Raw genomic sequence first — 25,340 nt, 5'->3', positions numbered from 1 at the left:
AGTGGGGAGGTCATCCCCTAAAGTCAGTAACCATGTCCCCTTGAAGTCAGAACCAGCATACTGGGAAAAGAATGTTATTGAATTTAAGCATATGAGACTTCTCCTAGAGGCCTAAACTGATTACACCTGTTGGTATTAAACCAATTTTGCCTTTAGGAACATTAGCTGTTACAATGGAGCCTTAAACACAGAGAACAGAAACAACCTGCATTTCACTTCAGAGAAGTGAGAAGAGCGACCTGTCAGCTTTTAAACACTGTTGACACGGCTGATCTTTTGCTATTTGGAGCTCTGATCTCACTTCAACCACCGGTCTGCTGCCATCTGTTACACTCCGAGTGGAGCTCCACATCAACTACAGGGCTGCCGTGCTTCTATCGGGTCTGTGGACTAATACACTCAAGTAGAAACTCTGTCCAGGAATGAACAACATGCTCCATGATGTGTGCTTAGATGGGCAGCAATAAAGTGGAATACACAGCTGAGATGTATGCATGCTTTTGGCCCAGCCAAAAAAAGTGCACGTTCAGCTAAACAAAGGTGAGGATTATTTATTCTGCAATTCAGGTGCAAGTTTGTTATTCCAAGCCCAGGAATGACAGCAACATTCTGTGAAGCTCATGTCAGATATCCAACGCACACATTCACACAACTTGCACAATCCCCAGTTCCAGGAAGTCTCTAAGTGGCCCCATGGGCTTCTACCATCAGATAGTCTGTGAGGAAAAATTGAGCGCTGGCATTTGAACCAGGGTGAGTTATGTATTAGTACGTCCACCAACACATGCAGAAATTGTTGGTCTTTCATACACTAACACGACCTTTAAACTTGATATGTTTTTATACCATTTGTAGCAACTCAAGTCAAGAATACCTCCACTGTGATGTAGTCAACAGCTAAAAAACTCAGTCTGAAACAGGCTGGGTGGCTCCCTCAGGCACAGAAGCTTTCTTCCACATTATGTTTCATTTCAAGTCCCATGCCTAACTGGGGAAGATCCATTGCCATTGGCCACGTCTTATGCTTAAACGCCAGTGCTTCAGTCTTCTCAAACTTTCAGTCAATATCATCAACAAGCACTTGATGCTCTTAAAAACTGATCTATAAGAATGATGAGAAAAACCTCACCAACGTAACTGGAAGCTTCAGCCCTGCCTTCTAAAGGAAAGTGGAAGGAGAGAATAGGTAGTATGTGTTAAAGGTAAGAAAATGTCATGCAAAATCCACCATTCAGGCCTCAAGTGCCATTTTTAAAATGCACCAACTAATATCACTTAATATATTTAAAGGGTTCAGAGTTCAAATGCAAGGGAAAACACAAAATGCCTGCCGTGGAGATGATTAAAGACCCTGATCTCTTCAGGTCAGCCTGGAGATGACTGAGAGGTGACTTGATTATTGCCTACAAGAATCTTCGCTGGGAGAAAAAAAATCCCATGTTCTGGAAGCACAGAGATGCCAGACCAGAGCACAAAAACAGGCAAATGCCTGGGTGCAGAATCCACACAGCTGCAGAAAGGAAATAAGGTAGCCGTAGCTTTAGAAGTAAGGCTGGAACAAAACCAAAAGAGAAAAGGGGTTTGACATTCCTCTCAGTTGCTTTCAGTAGTTATGCCTTAGCAGACAAAAGGTTAATATGGAAGCAAGTGGATGACTTCAATAGTCTGCAATAATCTGGAAATCAATTTAAATGCTATGATGGTCTCTTTTGACCTCAAATATGATATGCATTCATATCGCCCTACCACAAGTAGTCAGCACTGAGTGAACAGGTTAGGTTTCCATAGGATTGAAGGATGAACTCCCAAGATTCATTCAAAGATTCTTAGGGCACAAACAACTGGAATAATCATCTTTCTCTGTTTAAATCTGTATCTTGACTGTAGTATTTGTGGAGAATCTTTGCTGTCTTCGACAATATAGAATATCCCTCTGAAATCTTGTGATGTTTACAACTACGTGTAATGTTAATTTAGAACACCCTGTTTCACACCATTGCTGCAATATGGTTAAAACTGGTAGCAAGCCTAGGTAAATGGTATTCCGCATAGAAAGTAAAAAACTCACTGTCTTAAACCCAAGTTACAATAGCATTAGTCGTGCACTAATCCTGTGAACCACAGGAGGGCCTTAAACAAATAGATGTTGAACATAAGTGAAACCTTCCAGTACAAAGAGAGAAAGAAGTCTTTAATCTTGAATAATCTCTCCAATTAGAATCAAGCTGTTTAAAAGAGAGTGAAAATTAGACCACAAAACCTTGAATTCTTAAATTTCCAAGGCCTGGAGCTGAGCAATGACTCGTGAACTGACTGACTTTATGCAGATTCTGCACATCTGTACCCCAAGACAGATAGATAGAGAGACTGCAAGATCCTAATCACAGTATCCTGGGTATTAAAAAAAGAAAAAAAAAAAAAGGAAGGAAGAAGGGAAGTAAATTATCAATAACAAATGCAAATGCTGTTCATAATAATGCATAGTGACAGGGAAAGAAGGTGCTTCTCCAGGGAAAACACTACCCCACCTCAGCTTCAAGACTGTAAATCTTAGCAGTCCCCACAAGAACTAGGTTTGGTAAATCCTAAACACTAAAGCTCACATCTAGTGAGAGTTGTTCCCCTTCTGTGACAAACACTGCTGAGGCAGGCTCCCTGAGGTATGATGTGGCAGAGATTTGTGCAGAGCAGCCACTCAGTATAGAAGTGCTGCAGAGCCACCCCCATCGGGGTGCCCTGCTGCAGAATGACAGTCCCTCTTTTTTGCCCAAAGGGCCTTAAATAAGCCTACACAGTTGCAAGCTTGCGTCACGCTCCTGGGCGATGGGATGTGTGGGTCTGACCAACACCGGCCTGAGGAAGGAGCTGATGGGGTTCCCTGCTCTGATCGGCAGCACCCTTGGCAAGTACTGGCACCACAGGGTTTTTACGTGATGCAGGGGATGCTCACGCTGCCTCCTCCTGAGCGTCCCACCGAAAAGGAGCTGCTCTCAGCAGACTGTAAAAAATGTACTTCTGCACAGCCTTCAGGAGGGACACCCTGAGCAGAAAGAAGCACGAAAGTCACAGGGTGGTGTCACGAAAAGGGCATTCCTCTACTCCAAATTTCCTCCTGGTTAGGTTTTGTTGAGCTTCCCGCTCAGTGTGAAAGGTTTGGCTTGCGCTTTGGCAGGCTAACCCTCCCCTCGCCCACACAGGGAAGCTGGGTGTGCAGCGCAGACGCTGTGATCCGCTTCAGGTGCCAAGGATCACTATCTAGGTATTGCACAGCTTTTGGATGTAGGCGCTTCTATTCAATTTATAATTGAATGTAAAAAACAAGATGTATCTTGTAAAAAACAAGATAGTCCTTGTGAACTGAAGCTGTAGCATCATCACCTAATATAAATGTTTATTGGAAAGATCAATACCCTTACAAAAGGTGGCCTCAGCTATCTGTAGGACACAATATTTAAAATCTTTCTGATAAGAAAGGGACCTAGCTAAGGAGTTTGGAGGTTGTCTACAACCACCCATCTCACTTTTGCACATGCACATTTGGATACATGAGTAGAATGCATCTATTTTTTAAAAAAGTATACAAACTTGAATCAGTACTTTTTTTTTTCCTGTTAGACCTTGTATAAACCTAAATGACTCCCTGCTGAGTCCGGAATGGCCTTGTAGAAGTCCACCAGGACCTATTGTTTATTTCACTTTGATCCCAGTAGCTTTGGAAAGGACTTTGGTATGTTTACCTTCAAGTTACTCATCTTGTATGCCCATGGTTTGTTTATCCACTGTAGTCTACTGAAATTTCCTCCCTTTCTTTTAGTTAAAGAAATAGGCCAAAGGTGATTTCAGGGTCCTCTTCTGGATATGCATCACCAGTTAGCTCAAAGACAACCTTTGGCTTCCTCTAGTAAGTCAGGGGCATTCTAGATACCGTCTTGCACTCGCAGTTCTCCAGTGAGTGGGAGAAAGCTCAGTCCATCAAGCGAAAAATTGACCCTAACTTACGTGGATTTAACAGTACTGAGGATACTATCACTAGACCAAAGTGAGCTCTGGTGTAATCATGACTTTCTGGCTCAAGCGTGCTAACCTGCTTTTTTTCCTAAATCAAGCCTACCAATATTTATGTTCAAGGTTTTCCAGCGGCAGGAGTTGGGGTACTTGTTCTTTAACAGGGGAAGGGCTGGAAGAGGGGAGAAGCACAGAATTGTACTTTTCTGCCAGGAATGATTCCCCCTTCCTGGCCATCCTCCAGCCTCACTTGGGTTATTTAGGCTGGGGAAAGCCAAGGTAACAGTGTATTTAAATATGGTAAGTAAATTTATTAGTAGCGAAACATATCAGGAATCTGTATTTCTACTAAATTTGTATTTATTCAGCTCAATAAAGACCCATGAGTCCTGAAGAAAGGATTACATAGCTAAAATGACTCTTGTTAATTAACAGTGTGTCTCAACTTTGACCCCTACACTTTCTGCCATCAGCCAGAACCCTGATTTTAGGCTTCTCCTTACAATCTTTGGGACATTTTTATTGGCTAAAACACTTTAAGATGGACACAGAAAGCTTGGGAGAAAACCCGTGACTAGTTCTCCTCAAGAAATACAAGCGTTTCAGCAGACACTTTGCAAGACAGTAATGGAAGAAGAAAACCTCCTCACAACCTTACTTGAGATGTTCATGCTACATCATTGATACTCCTTCTCAGAAAAAGGAAATAGCTTTTAAATTAGAATAGAAAACTATTTCTACATTTTTTTATCCTGTTGGATTCATTGCCAGGGCAGGTTTTCCATAATGAGGAAACCACCTCTGCTTTGCAGCCCCATTCAACACCTCCTAGGAGGTGCAGCCTGCCAAGTGAGCACTACCAACCCTCCTGCTCTGCTCCTCTGGACATGATAAGTACAGTCACAAAGTGCTTGTATGTCATTTAACTGTAAAAGAAGATTTCTCTAACTGAGTGAAGGATGAGAATTTTGCAAGGTGATGGGTGTTTTAAGATGAGGATCTCTTACCCCAGCTGACCCAATTTAGCAATACAAAGTACAGAGTGCACCTGACTGAACAAGCAGCCTTCATCCCTTCCTTCCCAAACACAAGATAATCATCAGTTGCTTCAAGGATACCAGCAATGCAGTGGTGCAATACTAGAAACAGCGCTTTGGTGCTTCTCACATGGATTTGGGGACATGATTTTTCAAAAATGACCCTTTATTATCATAATCTTTACTTAAGATAAGAGAATTTTATAAGTTAAAAACAAAATACTGTTATAAAGGTCAATTTTTAAATAGTAATCACTATACCCTTGTAGCCCAGCACCTGTATCCGCATCACCAACTGGAAGTATAAGTAATCTGTGAATAAACCCATTAACTGGGGGGTTTTCCCCATGTTGTAAAAACTGATTTATTCTAAATAGCCCTAGCAATATAGCTTTATATTTAATAATAGAATCTATTATCTTATTTGAAGCATTACTAAAGAAGTAAACTGTAGAGATGTGCTTCAGCCCAGAAAAAGATCTTAAACCACTTAAAATCAATTGAGTCTTCATGACGGTAAAACCACAGATGGATATAGCCATCACTGCTACACATAATTTCAGTTTCAATTTTGACTGTCTGTTTTATCATGTGTGACTAATTAAGGACTCGGAGCAGCCTCATCACAGAAAAGCCACAGACTCTGGCTGCCCCAAGGCTCCGCTGCATCACACACACGAAGCGATAATTGTACAGGGTGCATCCTTCATCTACAGCCATTTGGCTTTTAGGAAAAAAAATCCCAGGGCAAAACTTGCCCTTAAGAATAGTTGTATTGTAAGCTTAAGTAAGGGAAGATATTGATTTGGGGTGTTGGGTTGGGGTTTTTTTGTTGTTGGTTTTTTTTTTTTTTATTTGGGTTGGTTTTGATTTTTTCCCATCTCTTGAACAGGGTCTGAAGCTGGCAGTCACCTTGGCAGTGGGGTGCTGCTCCCAACCTTGAGCTGTGGCCTCCAGCTCATCCAGGCTGCTTCCCAGGCACAGAGAAAAAGCACCTGTGCAGCCTCACCATGAATCCAGCCACTGCTCCACCACAGTGTTTTACTCTGTTTGCCCTTTTTGGACGTTATATGCTTTTCACAGCACAGGTTTTTACACACATACAATATAGACTGTGATAGGGACAGAGCTTGTGCAATTCCTACGTACATAGTTTAGAATAACTATGCTAATAGAAGCTTCGGGTGTTCAGACCTGCCCAACCATAATCTAATCATGACAGGCAGGTCTTTTTGCATGTAAGGCAGGGAAAAGCAGTGATAATTGCAACAATTGCCTGGAATGCTTGTCTTCTACATTGACAAAATACTTTATTTTTTCTTTGTTATAGGTAGCACCTTTGCTTCAGTTCCTGCTGCCCACCTGTTGCTTGGCTTACCAATGATGATTGTTAATCACAGTAGTTGCTACTTTGCCAATATTTATGTCTCAGCAATCCAAATTCTTTTCCAGATCCGTTTTGCAAGTATTTTACTTTTCACTTCTTGACTTTGTCCATTATAATTCCTGTATCTTGATGTTCCTTCGGCCATTTATAATGGCGGGTCTATCTTTTTCTTGTGGTTTTATAAATATTACATCGTTGCCTTATTTGCAGGTCTTCACCTGGAGATATATGCTTTTATTTTGATGCCTGATCCTACTGAGAGCTGTAGATGATGAAATGCCTCTAGCTCCATAATGTAATTGATCAGGTTTTACACAGAAACTATTAATCTTGCAAATTATATATGCCAGTCTTGTGCGATAGTGTGCCAGCTCCACAGCCAGTGTAAGAACTGTTACTTGCTAGCTGCTGTATTTCTCAGCACTGAGAAAAGTATTTCTGCATTTTGGAAAATGTTTTCTAAAATGAGGTATAGCTCCTTCTAGAGTGATTTACTTGTTATGCATTTATATCAGGTTTTTTCAGACTAATACTAAAGTCATATTCCTACTAGGATGTGTCTGCAAACACATCAGGGCTGACCATGCATTTTACAGAGATTATGCATTACTGATATAAGGCAGCCTCCTGAGTTAGCATTTTGAAGTGTTCCATCTACTTAGTTACTGCTGTATGCTCCACAGGGAATAAAACTCCTCAAGTATCATGACAGCATGTAGGGATAATGTGTCTGTAATAAAAGATGCAAAGATAAACACAAGTGTTGCATCAAGCTGTGCTCTTGCTTGGCAATTTGATATCGCAGGCTGATTAAATGTCGTAATCAATGGCTCCAGTCAATCTTCCCATCTACCTACCAGATGATTTTGTCCTGGTTTCGGCTGAGATACAGTTAATTTTCTTTCTAGTAGCTGGTATACTGCTGTATTTTGGATTTAGGATGGGAATAATGTTGATAATACACTGATGTTTCAATTGTTGCTGAGGAGTGCTCACACAGAGCCAAGGGCTTTTCTGCTCCTCAGCCCACCCCACACCCCACCAGCAAGGAGGCTGGGGGGGCACAAGGATTTGGAAGGGGACACAGCCAGGACAGCTGACCACAACTGACAAAGGGCTATTCCAGACCATATGATGTCATGCTTAGCATATAAACTAGGGGGAAAGCTGGCCAGGGCCACTGTTTGGGAACTGGCTGGGCATTGGTCAGCAGGTGGTAAGCAATTGCATTGTGCATCACTTGTTTTGTACATTCTAATTCTATTATTTATTATTATTACTATCCCTTCCTTTTCTGTCTTACTAAACTGTCTTTATTTCAACCCCTGAATTTTACTTTTTTTTCCCATTTCTCTCCCCCATCCCACGGGGGGCGGGGAATGAGCAAGCGGCTATGTGATGTTTAGCTGCCTGCTGGGTTAAACCACATCAACTTGAATGAAGAGGTATTTCATTACAAGGTCTAAGGCTGTCAGTGATACACCTTTTCTTCATGTTTTTCTGCAGCATTGCAGCTACCACAGCAGGAAAATAATAACTACGTCAGTCCTGAAGTCACAGTTTCTTGAACAGCTTGTTTAATTGTTGTTCCCTTGTCTGTCATGCAACGCTCCAAATAATGTTTTCCTGCAATTCATTCCACAGTTGGGAAAAGACACCATCATTTTTCCCCACAGATGTTTGTGAACAGTTATATCAGGTACATCCCTTAGGACTGACTTCATGACAGTTATGGTTCTGGCACAACTACCACATAGCACTAGTAGATTGTTTTGCAATGTCCATAACACATTTTGCTTCACTGGTTTTATTGCCAGACAGGTCGTACATTCCTCTCTCTCCCTGACAGGGTCATGCCACCATGGACGTGCCTGCAAAGGCATGCTGAGAGGAAGAAATAGATGCCCTAAAAGGAGAAAAATTGCAGGCTGCTTTACTTATCAGCTGGATCTGCATCTGTTGATGTCAAGAAGTGCTGGTTCCTGAGCGACAGGGATGAGGAGAACAGGAAGGGCCATATGAATCCTGCAGCTGGACACAGAAATGTGGAATGTGGGATATGGAGACTCTCTTCTGGGGGAGACACAATATTCATTTACTAAACAGACCCATCATCCAACAGCTCACGTCTTCACAGAGACAAAATCCATGATACTGCGAAAAATGACTAAGGCTCACCCAGCCCTGACTACCTTATGTATGTGTCCCTGTGGGCAAAACCATCAGCGCTAGGTGTGCTAGCACTGAAGATTTGTGGAACCAGGGCTGAAGGAGCCAGGGCTGCTCTCCTCCATCCCCACAGCTGCAGGCAGCAGTTCAGGAGAGTGCAGATGTCTGCTAGCAGCAAGAGATGACGAGCTGCAGAAACGGTATCTACAGAAAGCCTCTGTTACTAAAGAGTGACCCATGTAAAGACTCTAGAGTCTACCTGCTAAAAACAGGGAAGGGAATTCAGGTGCACCAGCTTGCTAATCTGGTGAGGAAGAGTTTAAATATGGCCAGTAACAAAAATCAGTGAGTGAGTTAAAAAACTAGTGACCTGGCCAAAGACTGAGGGGAAACAAGAATAACTGGGCAGCCTAATAAACTTCAGAGGCATCTCCTCACAGAGGTCAGAAGTACAAGGCTAACGAGAAACAAATGAAAGCAATAGGAATTCTAGGAAGAAATTCCAGGAAACGACAGGTAGGGTTTTTGTGAAGATAATCTAAGGGATAAAAGACTGCAGGGGATCTGTCTGTTTGAAAACCAAAGCAGCTACAATTACCTATTCTGATTAGAAGAAACGTAGGAGCCATCCTCAGACATATATGGCTTGGCTTATTCACAAGCACCTAGAGACGTAAAAATCAAAAGAGAACATACAGTAAATAGACAAAAGGACATATGGATAGATGAAAATAAAGAACGGTGTCAGCCTGCAGATAACAGAATCAGAAAGTTTAAGGCATGAAATAATTTTCAACTATCATGGGACATAAAAGTTTGACATAACAAACATAAGTAAGTTTGATAAAAGCATTAGAAATTAAAATAAGACAAAGGAAATTGCAGTCATTAAATAATGCAGAAAAAGCCCGTAACTGGTAAAGGCAGAAGTATGGTAATAAGAACTCAAAATAGGTCTAAATTCAGTGTGAAAAGTGGATAGAAGCATAGTTCAGAGCAAGAAAAGAACAGGTGAAATATATTTTAGAAAAAATGTGTGGCAGGACCTAATGAAACTTGCTCTGAGGTCCACCAGACCCTGGCAGAAGCAATTTGAGATCATCAGTGATTATCCTCCAGCTCATGGAGAGGACGGGGCAGTCCAGCACTGGAGAAGAGCATGTGTCTGAAGAGCAGGGGTTAACAACAACCCATCAAATTGTAAGTCAAATGGCCTAATTCTGATATCCAAAAAAATTCCTGGAATAATTTATTAAACAATCAGTTAATGTTCACTCAGGGAACAACATGCTTAAAAGCATGCCTAACAAGGACTTGTCAAGAACAACTCATGTCAGATCCAATCTATTGATTCTCTATTGAACAGGCTAAGGGGATAAAAGGGAAGCTGTGAATGTGATAAATTAAGGGGGTCTTTTGTATGGCTTTTGATATCCTTGTAAGAAAGCTAAAAAACAGTATGCAAATAAAACCACTATAAATACATACAGAACTGCAGCAAAAGCAAACTTCAAATCCTTTCTGGCTGCTTTTGTTGTGTAACTGGTAGAGTCTGTCATGTGGGACTGGTTTCTTCTGGGCACATTTCTAGTTAATGATTCTTCCATAAACTACTTTGAAAACAAAGTGGGATACTCTCAAAATTAGAGAAGGGCACTGCACTGCCGGTAAGGCTTTGACTGAGACATGATGACCCTTGCTAAGCCCATGCCTTAAGAAAGCTATAAACAAAAATGGAGTAAGCAAAAGGTTACAAGATTTAAAGGGCACAGCCTGTGAGAAAAGGCTGAAAGAATTTGTTTACTCCAGGAAGAAAGACTAAAGAACAACACCTTCCGATGCAGACAGCGGACTTTTTTTTCTCCATACATAAAGAAAAAAATTGATGAATTTTCAGTAAAGGAGAATAAGGCTATGGTTTTAGGTAAAACTGTAGCTGTAATATTAATGGCTGAGCCTGACCATGTAGGATACGTGGAATCCCACTACATGAGATTTTGTTTGAACACACAGGACTGATTGCCATAGACCTTTCTTCTGTCGGTGCAAGTTGAATCAATTAGAATAAATGATTCTGTGAGACCTCGTTCAGATTCACATTGCTGCTTTTAAATGAGGAGTCTAAACAGTCCACTGAAATATGCTGGGCTACATTTTGGCTTTTCGTAACGCACTGCATCACGGGGATTAAAACTCTTCCTCCCACACAGCAAAGCTGGGGTGGTTGTGGGGTGTCATATCACATGCTGTGGATATAGAAAAAAAAGAGGATGTGTAGGCACAATGCTTTTCCTCAAACCTGCTGCTCTCTGAGCAAGCAATTGTGGGAGAAGGGTGCAGAGCTCTTCTTACTCTTTTTTTTTTATATTATTTTTTTTTCCTGAGCTCATTTAGGGAAGAAGAGGGAAGCAGAAGGAAACAAAGCAGCCACGGCCTCCAGGGCTTCTCCCAGAGCGTAGGTACGTCCCAGGCTACACTCTCAGCCCAGTTCTAGACTGTGAAAACTGAGGCTGCAAGTCTTTGGCAAGCAGAGGAGATAAACATCCATTTTCACTATCTCCAGTACGCTGAGCAAAGATAAAAGAAGTAATTCACCTATAGGTATTTGTTTGTATGGCCCAAATTTTATGGAGATGGTATTAGTGGGGTTAGAGTTTATCTTCCCTTCTAAGTAAGTAACCTCTGCTCAGCTATGAAATAGAAAGTGCTGATGAGAGATGGGATCTTACACCATTCCAGGTACAGACAGAAAGCTCGAACTGTTGCAGTGCTGTGTCATAACCCTGCGCTCCCAGCTCCAAAAATTCAAAGTCCATAAACTGGGCTCTTAAAAAACTCCATGAGAAAGATTATCTTTTTAAAAAATCACTGAAGCAGTTACGGGCCCTCTTCTATCCGGCTTTATGCACCATTGTGATACAGTGGATTAGGTATAAGGCAGAGATTCTTCACTGTGCGTGTGGCGAGGCACTGGATTGCCTCTCAGGTTGCCCAGAGAGGCTGTGGATGCCCCATCCCTGGCAGTGTTCAAGGCCAGGCTGGACGGGGCTTTGAGCAACCTGGTCTAGTGGAAGGTGTCCCTGCCCACGGCAGGGGGATTGGAACCAGATGATGTTTAAGGTCCCTTCCGGCCCAAACCACAGAGCTGGTTCTACGATTAGCTTTGTCTCTTCGGTCACCTCGGCCACCGCGGTGACGGGGAGCGCAGGAAGCAGAGACTCGCCCGTTCAGGGCTCCGCAGAAAAGGCAAAGGCCGCTGCGGACACGCCAGGGCCGCCGCCGCCGTGAGGGGAGCTGCCCAGGCCGCTTCCCCTTCCCCTTCCGCCCGACCCCCCTCGCCCTGCCCTCACGGGTGCAACCGCCGGAGCCGGGGCTGCTCGGGACCGGCCCGACCCAGAACGGGGGCAACCGGACCGGCGTCTGAGCGGACCCACACGGGCACCGCGGGTTGGGGGGCTGCGGCCGCCCCGACCCCCCACCGGCCGCCGCCGGCGGTGGCCGCTTCCCGCCCGGCCCCAGCTGCGCCCCTCAGACAGCCGCTGAGGGCGGGGGAGGGGGGCGGAGCGAGACATGGCGGGGGCGGCGGGCTGCGCCCCTCGGCGGCCAATGGGAAGCCACCAGCCGCCGCCCTGCAGCCAATAGCGGCTCGGAAAGCCGCCGCGCGGCTCTCCCCTGCGGGCTGCGGAGAAGTGCCGGCAGCTCTGCCGCCGGCGACCCAGCTCGTCGCGCTTTGCGACAGTCTCCCCTCCTCCTCCTCCCGCCGCGTCGCTTTACGGCACCCTGCCTTTCCCCCCCTCCCCATAACCGGCGCCCCGGTGTCGGGGCCGGGGAGGAGGGGGGCGGGGCCGCCGCGGCCAATAGGCGCCGAGAGCGCCACGGTGACGGAGGGGGGAGGGGGGGCGGTGGCGCGGGCGCTGCCGTAAAGCGGACGCCGGGCGGCGGCGCGGGGGAGTTGTCACCGGCGGTGGCAGCGCGCGAGGCGGGCGGGCCGGGCCGGGCGCTGCCTGCCGCCGAGGGCCGCCATGGCGGGGGCGCTGGGCCGCAAGGCCGTGGACTACGTGCGCAGCAAGGAGTTCAGGGACTACCTGATGAGGTGAGCGCGGGGCGGGGGAGGAGGGGTCGTCGCCAGCTGCCGCGCCCGCCTCTGCCCCGGGCCGGGCGGCGGGGACCGGCGTCCTTTCCCCGACACGACCCGCCTTCCGTCCGCCGCAGCCTCGGGGCGGCCGGGCGGCGGCGTTTGCCTCTTTGCCGGGCTCGCCCTCGCCCGACGGGCGCCCGCCCGTCGGGCGAGGGCGAAGCCGGCCCGGAGGTGCCGAGGGGGTGGGTGGTCGCGGGGGGGGCCCGCCGCGGCGCAGCCTGTCGTCCCCTCGGCTGTCAGTCCGTCCGTCCCTCGGCTGGCGCAGGCTGTCAGTCAGTCAGTCAGCCTCCCGCCCGCCCCACCCTGAGGAGAGCGGGCTTGACCTTGAAGCGCGGCGGCGCGGTTTGAAACTGCCGCGGCAGCTGCCCGCTCCGGCCCCGTCTCTCTCCCGGCCCCGACAGCCAGCGGCGCCTTCCAGCGCCGGCCGGGGCTGGGGGCAGCAGAGTGCTGCCCCGCACCCAGGGCGGGAAGAGCTTCGGCCGGCTGCGGGTGGAAGCGGCCGTGGTAACAGGTGCAGGCTTGAGGCCGCTTACTGCGGTCTCTGAGTAAGTAGGTGCTTCTTTTCGGAGGCTTGTTAGAGCCCCGCTTCCATGGGAATAGGGCTTAAGTCGCTTCGCAGACAGCTCCGTGCTTGTGTCAAGGTTCAGTTTGTGTGCTGTGGGAAGGGGTATGGCATCCTGAACTGAGCTCGCAAGAACGTCTTCAAGATACGATTGCGGCATACTTGCTTCGGTCTGGTTGAACTGCTGTACGGGAGCGGCCTCAAGTAGGCAGGCTGAAGTTTCTTTGGATGACGAGCAGTTCGACAGTACTAAACAAATAAAAATGGGCTCTTCTAATAAAAGCGGTTGAGCAACCTTTCACTATAGCTGTTGCCTGCTCTTCTACTTACATCTATTGCAACTCATCTTTGATGTTGAGCAAACATGTAGGAGGACATCTGTGTGTCTGAGAAACTTAGTCTTGGTTAAAGTAGCAGGAGATGGTGTAAGCCCGCATGGAAGAGGGATTGTAATATAAAGGCTCAGTAAGCAGGAGGGTTTGTGTGGCATTTGCAAAATCAAGTTCCACAGAAACGGTGGGGCAAGAAGACAAGTAAAATACAGGATGGAAGAGAATGTCCTTGAAGCAAAGCAAAGAAAGGTCAGAGCAGGCTTCTATGTGGATTCCTTTTGAAAGTCTTCAGGACATTGTGTAAGCTTGATAGATGTATTTTAATGTTAATATTCAGTTAATTGTACCAGAATTCATGTGAAGCATGTAAATGGCCAGTAAAACAGTAGTCTGCTCTGTAATTAGAAAAACAAACAAAAATCCAGAAGAGATGATGGCTGCTTCCTAACACTACCACAGTTACTTAGTGGAAGTATCTCCTTCCTTACCAAAGACTGAAAAGGTAGCTGAAATAAGCCTTTTCAGATGCAATTCATGCGAGTTCTAGTCTTGAAATAAGCTCTACAAATAAAGACTATTGCAGAAAAGAGCATCCCACAGGATTCTGCCTATGTGGGAAGAGTTCTGCCTTGTTACGTACAAAGATCCCTGTTTAATTTGTACTGCTGTTACTGGGTGTGTCATAAAAGGCTAAAGTCAGTTGCTCCATTTGGTATGGCCTTTCAGCATTGTTTCTTGCTTACTGGGAGACAAGTGTCCAAGTGTTTGGCTTTATGTTGAGTTTAAAATTTGGATAACTGTTAAGAAAAGACTGTAGTCTGTCTTCTGCGTAGAAGACACTGAGTGTATGTACTTTAGAGCTGTTATCTTTGCACTCCTTCCTGAAGGCTCTTGCTTCCCCAGGCTATGGGACTCTATCCTGAAGAAAATTTCCTTCTTGTCTTGCTCATAGAGCAAGAGTTTCCTCAAAGCTCCGAGACTGGTATCTGTTCTAAAAATCAGCATCTAATCACTGCAGTGAAGCAAGGCTTTATAAATGTGAAACTTGTTTGTGGAAAACGATGATTTGGGATACTGTTTGTGAAACCAATGTTTGGCTTCAAATTGTTTGACCCTAAATAAAATAACTGAAGTTACCCAAAGCGGTGGAATTGAATGTTCCATTATTGTGGCTTGGGGCAATCAAAACTTGCAGACATCTGTCGGAATAAGGAGCTTCAGTTTCAGCTTTAACTTGAAAACATGAAAGCAAGTGTAATGAATGCATGCTGCTTTTCTCAGGTGGATATATCTGGCATTAGAATTGCATTACATCATGGATTAGCTTTTGGATCTTGCACAGAGAAACAAGATAAATTGCTTTTAAAACTGTCATTAATAAATAATTGTTCTGCCAGTTTCACATCTGGCTTCTCTTAAGTGGTGAGTAATAACGATCTGAGTGACTGTAAATCATGTAAATATAAGTTTACCCTAACCATGTCTTAATGCTTTAAAGTAAGCATAGTAAGAATGTAAGCTGTAGGTAGACTTTTCCTGCTTCTTGTGAAATGGAGCAGTAATGTTAATTTAAAACTAATTGATTAGCATATGAAAGCTTGGTAGCTCTATATATTGTGAACTTGAAGTTGCATTTTTTTTTCTAGTGACAGCTGACATTTTTAGGATCTATAAAGTTGTATTATCTAAGCCACTAATAGTAGGTAACTGAGTCCTCTTACTTCTTATCCTAATGACTTAAAGCAGTATCTTCTGAAAAAACATCCAATAAAACAGCTGTCCTCCTCTTCTGAGAGAGAAGACCTATAGGCTGCTCTAGACAAGCTCTGTCAGCTTCTTGTGGTAGAAGCCTAAATTACTTCAGTCACATAGTCAATCCCAAGGAGTCCCGAAATCTTCTGGTAATAGAAAAATAAAGCATGGAGATTGCCATCTTTTGGGGCACTTCTGAAATGTCTCTTCCTGATGACTCAGCAGTAATGCAAATGTAGTGACTCTGTTAATGTAGGTAGCTTTGAAACAGATAGTTCATTTATTGTCAAGCTTGAGCACTTATGTTGATGTAAGCTGTCCAGGACCTTTCTTCTAACTGAAATTAATTTTAGGAGAGTTAGCATCAGTAATATAACTAGAATTAGCTGATCTTCAGTTCTCCTCATTAGTAAATCTTTAAACACAAGGACATAAGAACTTAAAAAAAAAAAGTCCTCTACTGGTCTGTGCTAGAAACTGAAGGATGTGGTGCCTGCCGTCATCATCTTGTATGACATGAGAACTGAAAAATCTCACACTTGCAGAAGGGTAGTATTCTTTCCACTTAGGGGATGGCTGTGTGGGGGAAATGAGTAGTGACAGTTCATCTGTATTTGCAGAATGGTCTCTGGCCTATTAATATCCTCATTGGCACTATGAGGAAAATACATGCAGAAATTTTGGAAAACTCAATCTTCCCCAATATAGCCTTTTTGGAATGAATTCTAGTAGCAATATAAGGTATTGACCAGCTGTTGGTTCCTCTTGTGATGTCTAGACACACAGAAAGCAGACACATAGAAACTGAGTGCATAAATCCAACAGCTGTTGTCCACAGTTCTGGAAATGTTAGTACAAAGTATTCCCTTTGTCGAGGGATTGAATGTAGTTCTTGGAAACTACTAATTTGGAATGAAGTCACTTCAGGAATAGATGCATGTGCTTGCTGCGGTATCCTCACCCTTGGATGTGGTGCATTTGTTGCAGCTGTATTGGCTGCAGAGCTTTGGGGCTGGATGCCTGCTTCTGGAAGAGTCTATATGACCTTGATATGCCCTCTTCTAGGAGTATAATAGCTGTTCCAGTCTCATGTGAATGTGAAGACAACCTTGCAAGAGCTTAGCCAGAGCTGCCTACTCTGTTAAAATAGCATCACTTTGATTCTATTTTAGGCTTTCACTTGCCTGAAAACAACTTCCATTTTAAAAATGAAGGCTGACTTCTGTTGGCACAAAAACACTGTGCCAGGAGACACATTTGAACTTGTTTAGTTAAGGTTTTATGAAAAAATTGAAGTGTGAACTTGTCTTGTGAACTTTGATTAACTATTGCTGCAGTTCAGTTAATAAGAAAACAAAAACCAAGTGGTTAGATTATTCAAGGGCACCCTAACAAATCATCTTGAACTAGCCTATGGCTTGTAACAAAGACTCGCTGAAATGCACGTCCAGTATGATTTCCTAAGTAGATCTGACTGTTTCCTTACCATAGCTATTTGTAAAACAGTGCTCTAGGAAGACGGAAATCAGTGTGAGGGAAGTGACTGTTACGAACTGTTCTGTAGCTTGGGGTAGCGGTAGATGAACAGCACTCGGTCAGCAGCAGGTTTTCTATTAGTAGCTGGTTTCTTGTAAGTCATAATTCAGAACAGAGTCCTATCAGTATCTTTGCTAGAAAGAGGATGTTTAAAAATTCTGAAGCCTTTTAAAAGGTATAGTAGCAAACAATCTTAAATATATGCTGTAGTCTAGCTTTCACGCATAGATCATTAAGCTATTACATAAATTGGTACCTAGATGATCACTTAATGAACCCCATACATGACCGGAGTACAATTTTATGTTAGATCACTGAAAATATGTTATAGCTCCTGTCTGGTACAGCCACAGTTGGCCTGAGGTTAGAGACCATAAGATCTCTGGCAACGTTTGGTTTGACCTACTTATGTGGGTATACAAAGAATTCCAAGTGACTTCCTGAAAGCTTCCACAGAGGAATTGTAGCTGTTTAGCTTTATCATGACAACCTTGATGGCTTTTGGCATGTTTTTAAACTAGTTGGGGATCTTGGATGCTTTAAAGTCTACAGGGGATGAATGTCTTCCACAGACCATAATGGGTTTTTATCTTGCTAGGAAAAAGATACTTGAGCAGCAAACACTTGTCAGAATGACAGCACTTGAGGGGAAATGGGATTTTTAATACTGTTGCATTAATCAAGGTTAATGTCACCACAGTTTCCTGACTTCTACCTATCATCTGTTTGTGGTACAATTCTCTCTATGTTGATTATGAAAGAAACTAACACTCTTTTTCTTCTTTCTTCCATGTGCTTTTTGAATGGAAAACAATGATGGCCCACTCAAATAGTACGGTAAGAAAAGGGAGGGGACTTCTGTTTTACTGAAGTTAGGGAGAACGTGAACTTGCAGTCTTTTTGCCTCAGCACTGTTATGACCTCGCCTGCATCTGAAAAGCATACTGTGGAACGTCCAGGAGCGATACACGAGTAATATTTATTTGCAAGTCTGAGGTTAAGGTGACCAAATGTTAGCTTCTTCAGAATGTCTCCTCAAGTAATTGCTACAAAATCAAAGGGGCTTCATTTTTTCCATATTCTTTGCTAATGATATCAGATCAATCTGGAGCCACTCTTCTGCATAGCAACAATACTGGTCCATAACCAAGCTACCTGGCGTATTTTTAACCAGCTTTGTCAGACAATAAATGGTACCATATAAGTCTCACTTGCATATTCCTCTTTCCTTCAGCCTTTCAGTTTGCTCCTGGAACTGGGAGTGGGTATTTTATGCCTGTTAATCATAACTGTGAATCATAATGTTATGGAAGACTTGCTCTTCTGTGTAGACCAAAGACAAAGTGTTTGGGTGTAGTTTAATTCTGTGTGTGTAAACTTCAAAGGGCTGCCTGCCTGGAGGCACTTAAAACTGGATAATCATCTCAAGTGAGAAGGTTCCAAATCTACTTCCCTGGTTGGCAGAGGATTACTGCTGCAGCACTGCTGGGATGTGAATTGATGATTCTCCAGCTTGTGCAGCCTGAGTTTGAAGTGGTCCATACTCTATAGTTTATTATTCGTTTATGTTCTAATGGCAGTTGAATTAAGTAAAAATGTGAAGTTGACTTGCTTTACTTTTCAAAACAGAAGTAGTCACTAAGACTCTCCAACCTGTAATTGTTTCATAGATTCAAAAAAAATCAAGCTTAGAGCCCTAAAGACTTCTTTTTCTGAAGCTACAATTGTTTAAATGAGACTCCTGAAATGACTGTAAAAACCTCACCAAGTACGTGTACTGCATCACCAGTTACCTTTTGCAGTCTGCTTTAGTGTGGTGATGCTAACATAAGTTGTCTTGCTCTCACTGTGCAAAAAATCATGGTTGTGACTAGATGTTTGTTTCTGGTCCTCTTACTGCCCTTTAAAACTATTTAAATATGCTCAAGAGGCTTTAACCATTACAGATGCCAATTTTCCCATCAGTAGGAATGTAGTAAACAGATGCATTTATTGCACTCATCAAAATACTCTTCTTATAAATCTGAGTTTGGACCAATGCACATTCTGTGGACAGTTGCAGAAATACTGCATTGTTATGCATGTTGCACTAAGGTACACACTCTTTTGATAGTTTAACAACTTAAACTCAATTTTTTTTCTATGCTTATTTTGGTTAAGTTTCTTGTATTGCAACCAAAATCTTCAGGAAGCAAGTGTGGCTTTTAATCTTACTGTAGTGTTGTGGTTTAACCCCAGCCAGCAACTAAGCACCATGCAGCTGCTCATGCACTCCCCCCAACCCAGTGGGATGGGGGAGAGAATTGGAAGGAAAAAGGTAAAACTTGGGGGTTGAGATAAGAACAGTTTAATAGGACAGAAAGGAAGAGAATAATAATGATAACAATAATAAAATGACAATAATAATAAAAGGATTGGAATATACAAAACAAGTGATGCACAATGCAATTGCTCACCACTCACTGATGGATGCCCAGTTAGTTCCTGAGCAGCGATCCCCCTGGCAGGCCAGCTCCCCCCAATTTATATACTGGGCATGATGTCACATGGTATGGAATACCCCTTTAGTCAGTTTGGGTCAGCTGTCCTGGCTGTGTCCCCTCCCAACTTCTTATGCCCCTCCAGCCTTCTTGCTGGCTGGACATAGGAAGCTGAAAAATCCCTTAGTCTAAATGTTACTTAGCAACAACTGAAAACATCAGTGTTATCAACATTCTTCTCATACTGAAGCCAAAACATAATGCTATACCAGCTACTAGGAAGACAATTAACTATCCCAGCCAAAACCAGGACATGTAGTGTTGCAAGCTAGTATCTAGACTGGCAAGAGTATCTTGGAATTAAAATTGCAAGAAACTTAAATATCCCCTGAGAATTTGAAATTGTAATATCTGCAGTGTTACAGTTAGAGTAAGTGTCAAAAGAATGGATATGGTTGGTATCTGCAAAGCTTTTTCTTGCAAGGTGCATCTCTTTTGCTGTATCTGGCCAAGTTACTTTTGAGCATCCTTAGTTTCCTGTTAGGAGAAGCTAATGCAAGTACTGCAAGCATCTTCTGTGAAAAGCATTCTAGTGAAGCTTTGTTACTTGTAACAGTAGTGGAAATTGGACTTAAGACACTATTTTTCTCAGTTTGGAGTCTTTTAGACTGTATGCATCAAACTGAGCTCTCATCAGTTTTTCTGACTTGATTCTTCCCACTTCTTGTCGCTGTTTTTTCTGTGTACACACCTGTAGCTAACTGCTCTACTCATCTGTCTAATCACTGAGCCTTAGGTAGTCACTAAGTTGTTTCAGCAATTGCAGATGAAGCTCCAGGTAACAATTTGGTTTCTTTGCTTGGTCCTGCTCTTTCAAAGAGATGGTGTAAGCACTTGGAAGAATATGCTTGCTGAGCATTTCTTCATTCTCAGCATAACGTGAAAACAATTCCAGTTCTTCACTTCAGCAAGTCCTTGTGTTTTCACACATTTTTGAGGACCCTTATTTGAAAGAGATGAATGCTAATTCTCTGCACAGAAGTGAGCTGTAAATCTGAGGTTATTATATGACCATACCAATCAGACTGCTTAACGATGGCTGAGATATAATTACACAAACCTACATTTCAGTGGCCTTACAGTGGTTCCTCTCCAGTCTGCAAGAAGATTGAGTGAGTTCCTCTTCCTTCCCTCCTGAAGACTAGATCCTGCTAAAAGAAGTGTTCAGTTTTTCTCCCTTACATCAGAAGTAGTCCCTGTCTTAACTTGGAATTTTACCCTTAACCCTGTCCTTTGAAGCTTTGTGTAGCTAAGGAAAACTTTAAGAATAGTGCAGGAGGTCTGTGTTTCTGTGTAACTTTATTTTCCTTTTCCCTCTTTACAGCACTTTTGGGGGCCAGTTGCCAACTGGGGACTGCCTGTTGCTGCTATTAATGACATGAAGAAATCTCCAGAAATCATTAGTGGCCGGATGACGTTTGGTAAGACCAGAGACAAACTTCTGTTGGTAAACTGACTACAGAGCACAGATTCTGTCCTTCAAGCAGTGATAGATTATTAGTTGCTTGCAAACTTGTGATCAAAGCAGATATAGACAAAAGAAATCTTGTTATTTAACTTCAGAGGCCACTTAAAAATTGAGGTACTGAAAAGTTGCAGAGCTCTCTTTTAGAGGGCTTTCCAGTAATTTGGCGGAGGGAGGCAGGTCTTGAGTCTTGGCAGTTTTGATCACCAGACTTACTCCTAAAGTATAATTCTTCTGGTATCTTATACTACTGCATGCACAGGTTCAGAATGCATCCCTTTACACAACTTTATTCTTTGTATTGAGAACAATGATGCCTTGTGGTTAGTGTGAGACTTAAATATTACCACTGACAAAGTGAAGAAATAGTAATGCTTGGTCTGCTGGGTGCAAAAAGCAGCTGAGGGAGGTTAACTCCTTGCAGAGCAGTTGCCTGTGAGAGGCTAGCATGACTCCTAATGGAATAGTGGGAGAATTTTTTTTAAATGCATAAACAGTATTTTTTCCACCTTTTTTGGAACATGTATAGCCTTTGCCTTTATGTCTGTCTCTGTATTTTGTTGTTCAAATACTTCTCTAGGATCATAAATCTGATAGCTTTAATTGATTAGCTTAATTTTGGCATTAAGTCTCTTCCTTAACTCAGTTAATAACTTAATTCTGAGTAATTCTTCTCCCTGAAGCAAAATTTTGGGTTAAGGAAACAGCTTCATGCTCACTAGGTTCTGCTTAGAGTAATTCAGTCTCTTAATCAGCTTCCTAGAAATGGAAGGCCAGTTTGAATATTCTCTAGTATAGCAAAACTGTTTTGCAAGTAGTGCTTTGGTGGCAGCTACCCAGCTCAGCAAGGTTAAGACGCTTTTTAAATTTTTCTAAGTATATATATATATGATGGTGTGCATACAAATATTTTTCTCCATCTTCTAATTTCTGTACTTTAAAAAAGCCTGTTTTCTTGAACAATTTGTTTTCTGATACTCTTTTCTCTCTTTAAGACTGTCAAAGCTAAAAATGAACTTCACAGAACTACTGACTTCTTGGGTTGTAATTTCCAGTGTTTACGTGCACTTATGGCAGGAGAGTAGATTAAAATTGTTTCTTGTCTTCCTGGAAAGCAGGTAACAAAGCTTTATGCTTCTGAATGTTCCTGGTTTCCTGGGGATGGAAACCTCCTTCTCTTAAAGTCCATTTTAGAAAGTTCCCAGTAAGAACTGTATTTAAGTTATTAGTATTTTTAAAAATACATGGTCCTAGAAGTTGTCAGAATAACTATAGGACAGGCCATGTCTCATTGGGATTAGCTCTTATTCTCTGGCTGGGATAGTTTAGGCAATAAACTGAAAAGGCTTCAGTTACATCACAGGAAAGCCTATGAGTTTTTGCGGAAAGCTGCAGCCCTGTAGATTTTCTTGTGTAGCAAAAATTAGCACTGTTCCATGTTTTCCTGCACTGGATCATCAAAGTGGCCAAATTTGTAGGATTACTGGAAAACTCAAAAGCAGTGAGAAGCATTCTACTTGTCATTACATTCCACTAGTAAGAAAATAAAGCCTCAACAAAATGTAGATATTAAAAATAATCTACTAACAATATCTATCATGTTTTTCAGCACTGTGTTGTTATTCCTTGACTTTCATGAGATTTGCCTACAAAGTGCAGCCAAGGAACTGGCTTCTTTTTGCATGCCACTTGACTAATGAAGTTGCACAACTTATTCAAGGAGGACGACTGATCAAACACAGGCAAGTCACACTTTAATAAGGTGAAGTCAAACTGATGGCTCTTGAAATACTCTGTTAGTGGCTTTTAGCTGTGGTGGAAACCCCCCTGCATGGTTTCTGAACTTGTTTAACTTCACTACCTTTTGCAAACCTAGTAACAAGCCTGTTGTCAGTAGGCTGAACTATGACTTGTTGCCTTTGAAGCTTCTGAGGGGTGCACGCAGAAAAGGCTGAAAACCCTTATGGTCATGGATGTAGACAGGGCTTTCAGCAGCTGCTGGCTATTTTGGGATTTGTTTCATTATGTTGATTAGTCTGCTTGTCTCCATCTTGGTAACTAACTCCTGAGATGGAAACATCCGTGAAACTGTGAAGGGGTTGTATGTCTGAAAGAAATCAAGCAAAACCTCTCTAAGCTGACTGTTCTATATATGGGGTAGATCCAACTGAGTGTGACCAGGAGACAGACCGCAAGCAGTCTCACACCTTCAGTGTGTAGCAAGTAGTGCAGACGCTGCCCCAAGCAATCCTGATGGGTCAGGATTGTGGCTTTTCTCTCTTCTGCTCCTAGAAGCCCATGTAGAGTAATGGGGGATGAAGCCTCCTGAACTATAAATTAAAAAAATGAGACTGAGCAAAACTGCAAGTTGACCTGCCTTTGCATAAATAACTGGCCAAATGTCCTTCATACCTAAAGTTCTACTGTATGTCCAGATTTTTTATAGCAATTGCAGGTCAATAGTCACTCTTAAAAAAGCTGTTTCTTGTCTTGGCAGGATGGAGAAAAAGAACTAAATATCTAACTTGAAATAAGCCAGGGAATGTGTTCATCCCGGATTACAACCAAGGAAGACTTGCCATCTACAGTTGCTGTGACAGTTACAATGCAGATAAACCAGAAACACCTATTATGACTGACCCCACCAAGAATCCTTCTACTAATTTTTCTTATCTTGCCTTTTAACAAGTACTATTCAGCAATGTAAACCATTGCATTTAAAGTCTTGCTGCCTTACAGGTCCTTAATAACTACCCTTTTATTAAAGAGTTAGTCATCCAAATTACAAGCAATATTTGAAAACCAACTTTTTTTATCTAACAGTCTACAAAAGTGGCTAGTGATGGTTTGACAAAACCTGTTTTCAAATCAACATGAATAGAGGTCAGTAACCAGAACTGTAGGTGGTATCATTGTTCTATGTATTAATATTCTTAAAAGCCATTTAACTTGGGTGCATTCATTCCTATTCTGTCTCTTTTTTTTTTTTTTTAAACTTAAGCAGGGGCTTGCTAGTCTACAAGAACAAATGTGTAGATGGGCAGCCTGGAAGTGACCAGCTATCCTTCTTCCCTTACTGCATGCCTTGTCTCATTAAAGAGACTTCATTAACATACGTTTTTAAGTCGCACATTATTTAAGAAGACTCAGAAAAGCAAAACCGTAACACTGAATGAAGGAAGGCAAAAACGTCTGATTCTGTTTAAGAAGTTCTAAATGCATTTTATTTCTTTTCCTACTGTTTGAGTTGTTCTAGATGTATGTAATCCTTATACAGGCAAAAAATTTAACTTGTTTGGAGTCTAATATCTGAAGGACACAAGGTGCCTTTTGGTAGTTTTTGACTTCATGGGGAGGGTGGTTTTCCTGCATGACCTGCCTGAAAGTTACATTCATCTAAAGATATAGATGACAAAGAATGTATGTGATGGATTTTATTTCAGTGCAGTGTTTTTGAACAATAAACATGTTCCAGATGGCAATAAATCCCTTCCACATTTTGAAAAGTTTTATAATATTGTGATACAGGTTCTGAAGTGAAATTTTAGTATGGAGTGTCATTTTATTACTGTAACGGGATAAAGCAAAAACAGGCTGGAAAAGTAAGTGGTATTATCCTTTGTACTGAGTTCCGGCAAGCATCCACTGCATCCTAATACCTAGCACTTCTGGGGAAAGGAAAAGGGGATGTGGGTACTTGGCTGAGAAGGAGTATTCTTGCCATGATAGGCAGAGTAGAGTTCAGGGCTTTCACTATGCAGCTGAGTAAATATTACATATTGTCTTCTAGCAATTATATGAATTGGGTCAGTTAAAAGACTTGCCTTAATCCTAGGCTGACACTGTATTTCCAACTGCATGGTGGCTAAATTTTTTAACAGGCATACAAGAAAAAGGCTTATAGGGCATGCTTTGCTGGATGGGTAAAACTAGTACTGACTGCTGCTCGTTGCTTTAGAAAAGTTAGTGCATTAAGCTGCCCCTTCAGTACTGCTGTCCTGTCATAGAAGTAGTCATCTTCTCTCCCTCCCTATCTCCTGGAATAGAAGAAGCATTAGACTTTTATATAAATGAGTAGTGAGGTATAAGCAGATGAGCATAACTGATTATCTTAGCACCTTATAGTTTGTTATCTTATTTCTGGAGAGAAAATAACTTACAGGTGAGCTTGAACTTCATAGGTATGAAATGTAGTGTTTTGGGTTGCTCTTGGGTAAAGCTTGCAGCAGATGGAATACTCTGGTGTCACCTGCTGCTCTGATCACTGTTCATTACCTTCTGATTGCCTTAACTTCCTTACCTAGGGAATACCATTCACAAGAGTTTATCTTCTCTTTTTCCTTGTAGCTGCCTGCACGATATCTTCTCATGTATTTCCTTCTACCTTTCTTCCCCTTATCCATGCACTGTGACAAGG

General features: G+C 42.7%; 1 protein-coding gene across 1 annotated transcript; it reads left to right on the top strand.

The window, feature by feature from the left end:
- Positions 1 to 12,577: 12,577 nt before the first annotated feature.
- Positions 12,578 to 24,409, top strand: MPC1 (mitochondrial pyruvate carrier 1). The gene is made up of 5 exons (XM_049800974.1): positions 12,578 to 12,691; positions 17,752 to 17,755; positions 20,783 to 20,879; positions 22,533 to 22,665; positions 23,421 to 24,409. Exons 1-5 carry the CDS (start codon positions 12,621 to 12,623, stop codon positions 23,437 to 23,439), a joined length of 324 nt encoding a protein of 107 aa, XP_049656931.1. The 5' UTR covers positions 12,578 to 12,620; the 3' UTR covers positions 23,440 to 24,409.
- Positions 24,410 to 25,340: the final 931 nt, after the last annotated feature.

This window comes from Accipiter gentilis, chromosome 5, assembly GCF_929443795.1.
Source record: "Accipiter gentilis chromosome 5, bAccGen1.1, whole genome shotgun sequence".
In the NCBI taxonomy this organism is placed as follows: domain Eukaryota; kingdom Metazoa; phylum Chordata; class Aves; order Accipitriformes; family Accipitridae; genus Astur; species Astur gentilis.
Note: the sequence above shows the minus strand (reverse complement) of the source record. Positions and strands in the feature narration are given on the sequence as shown.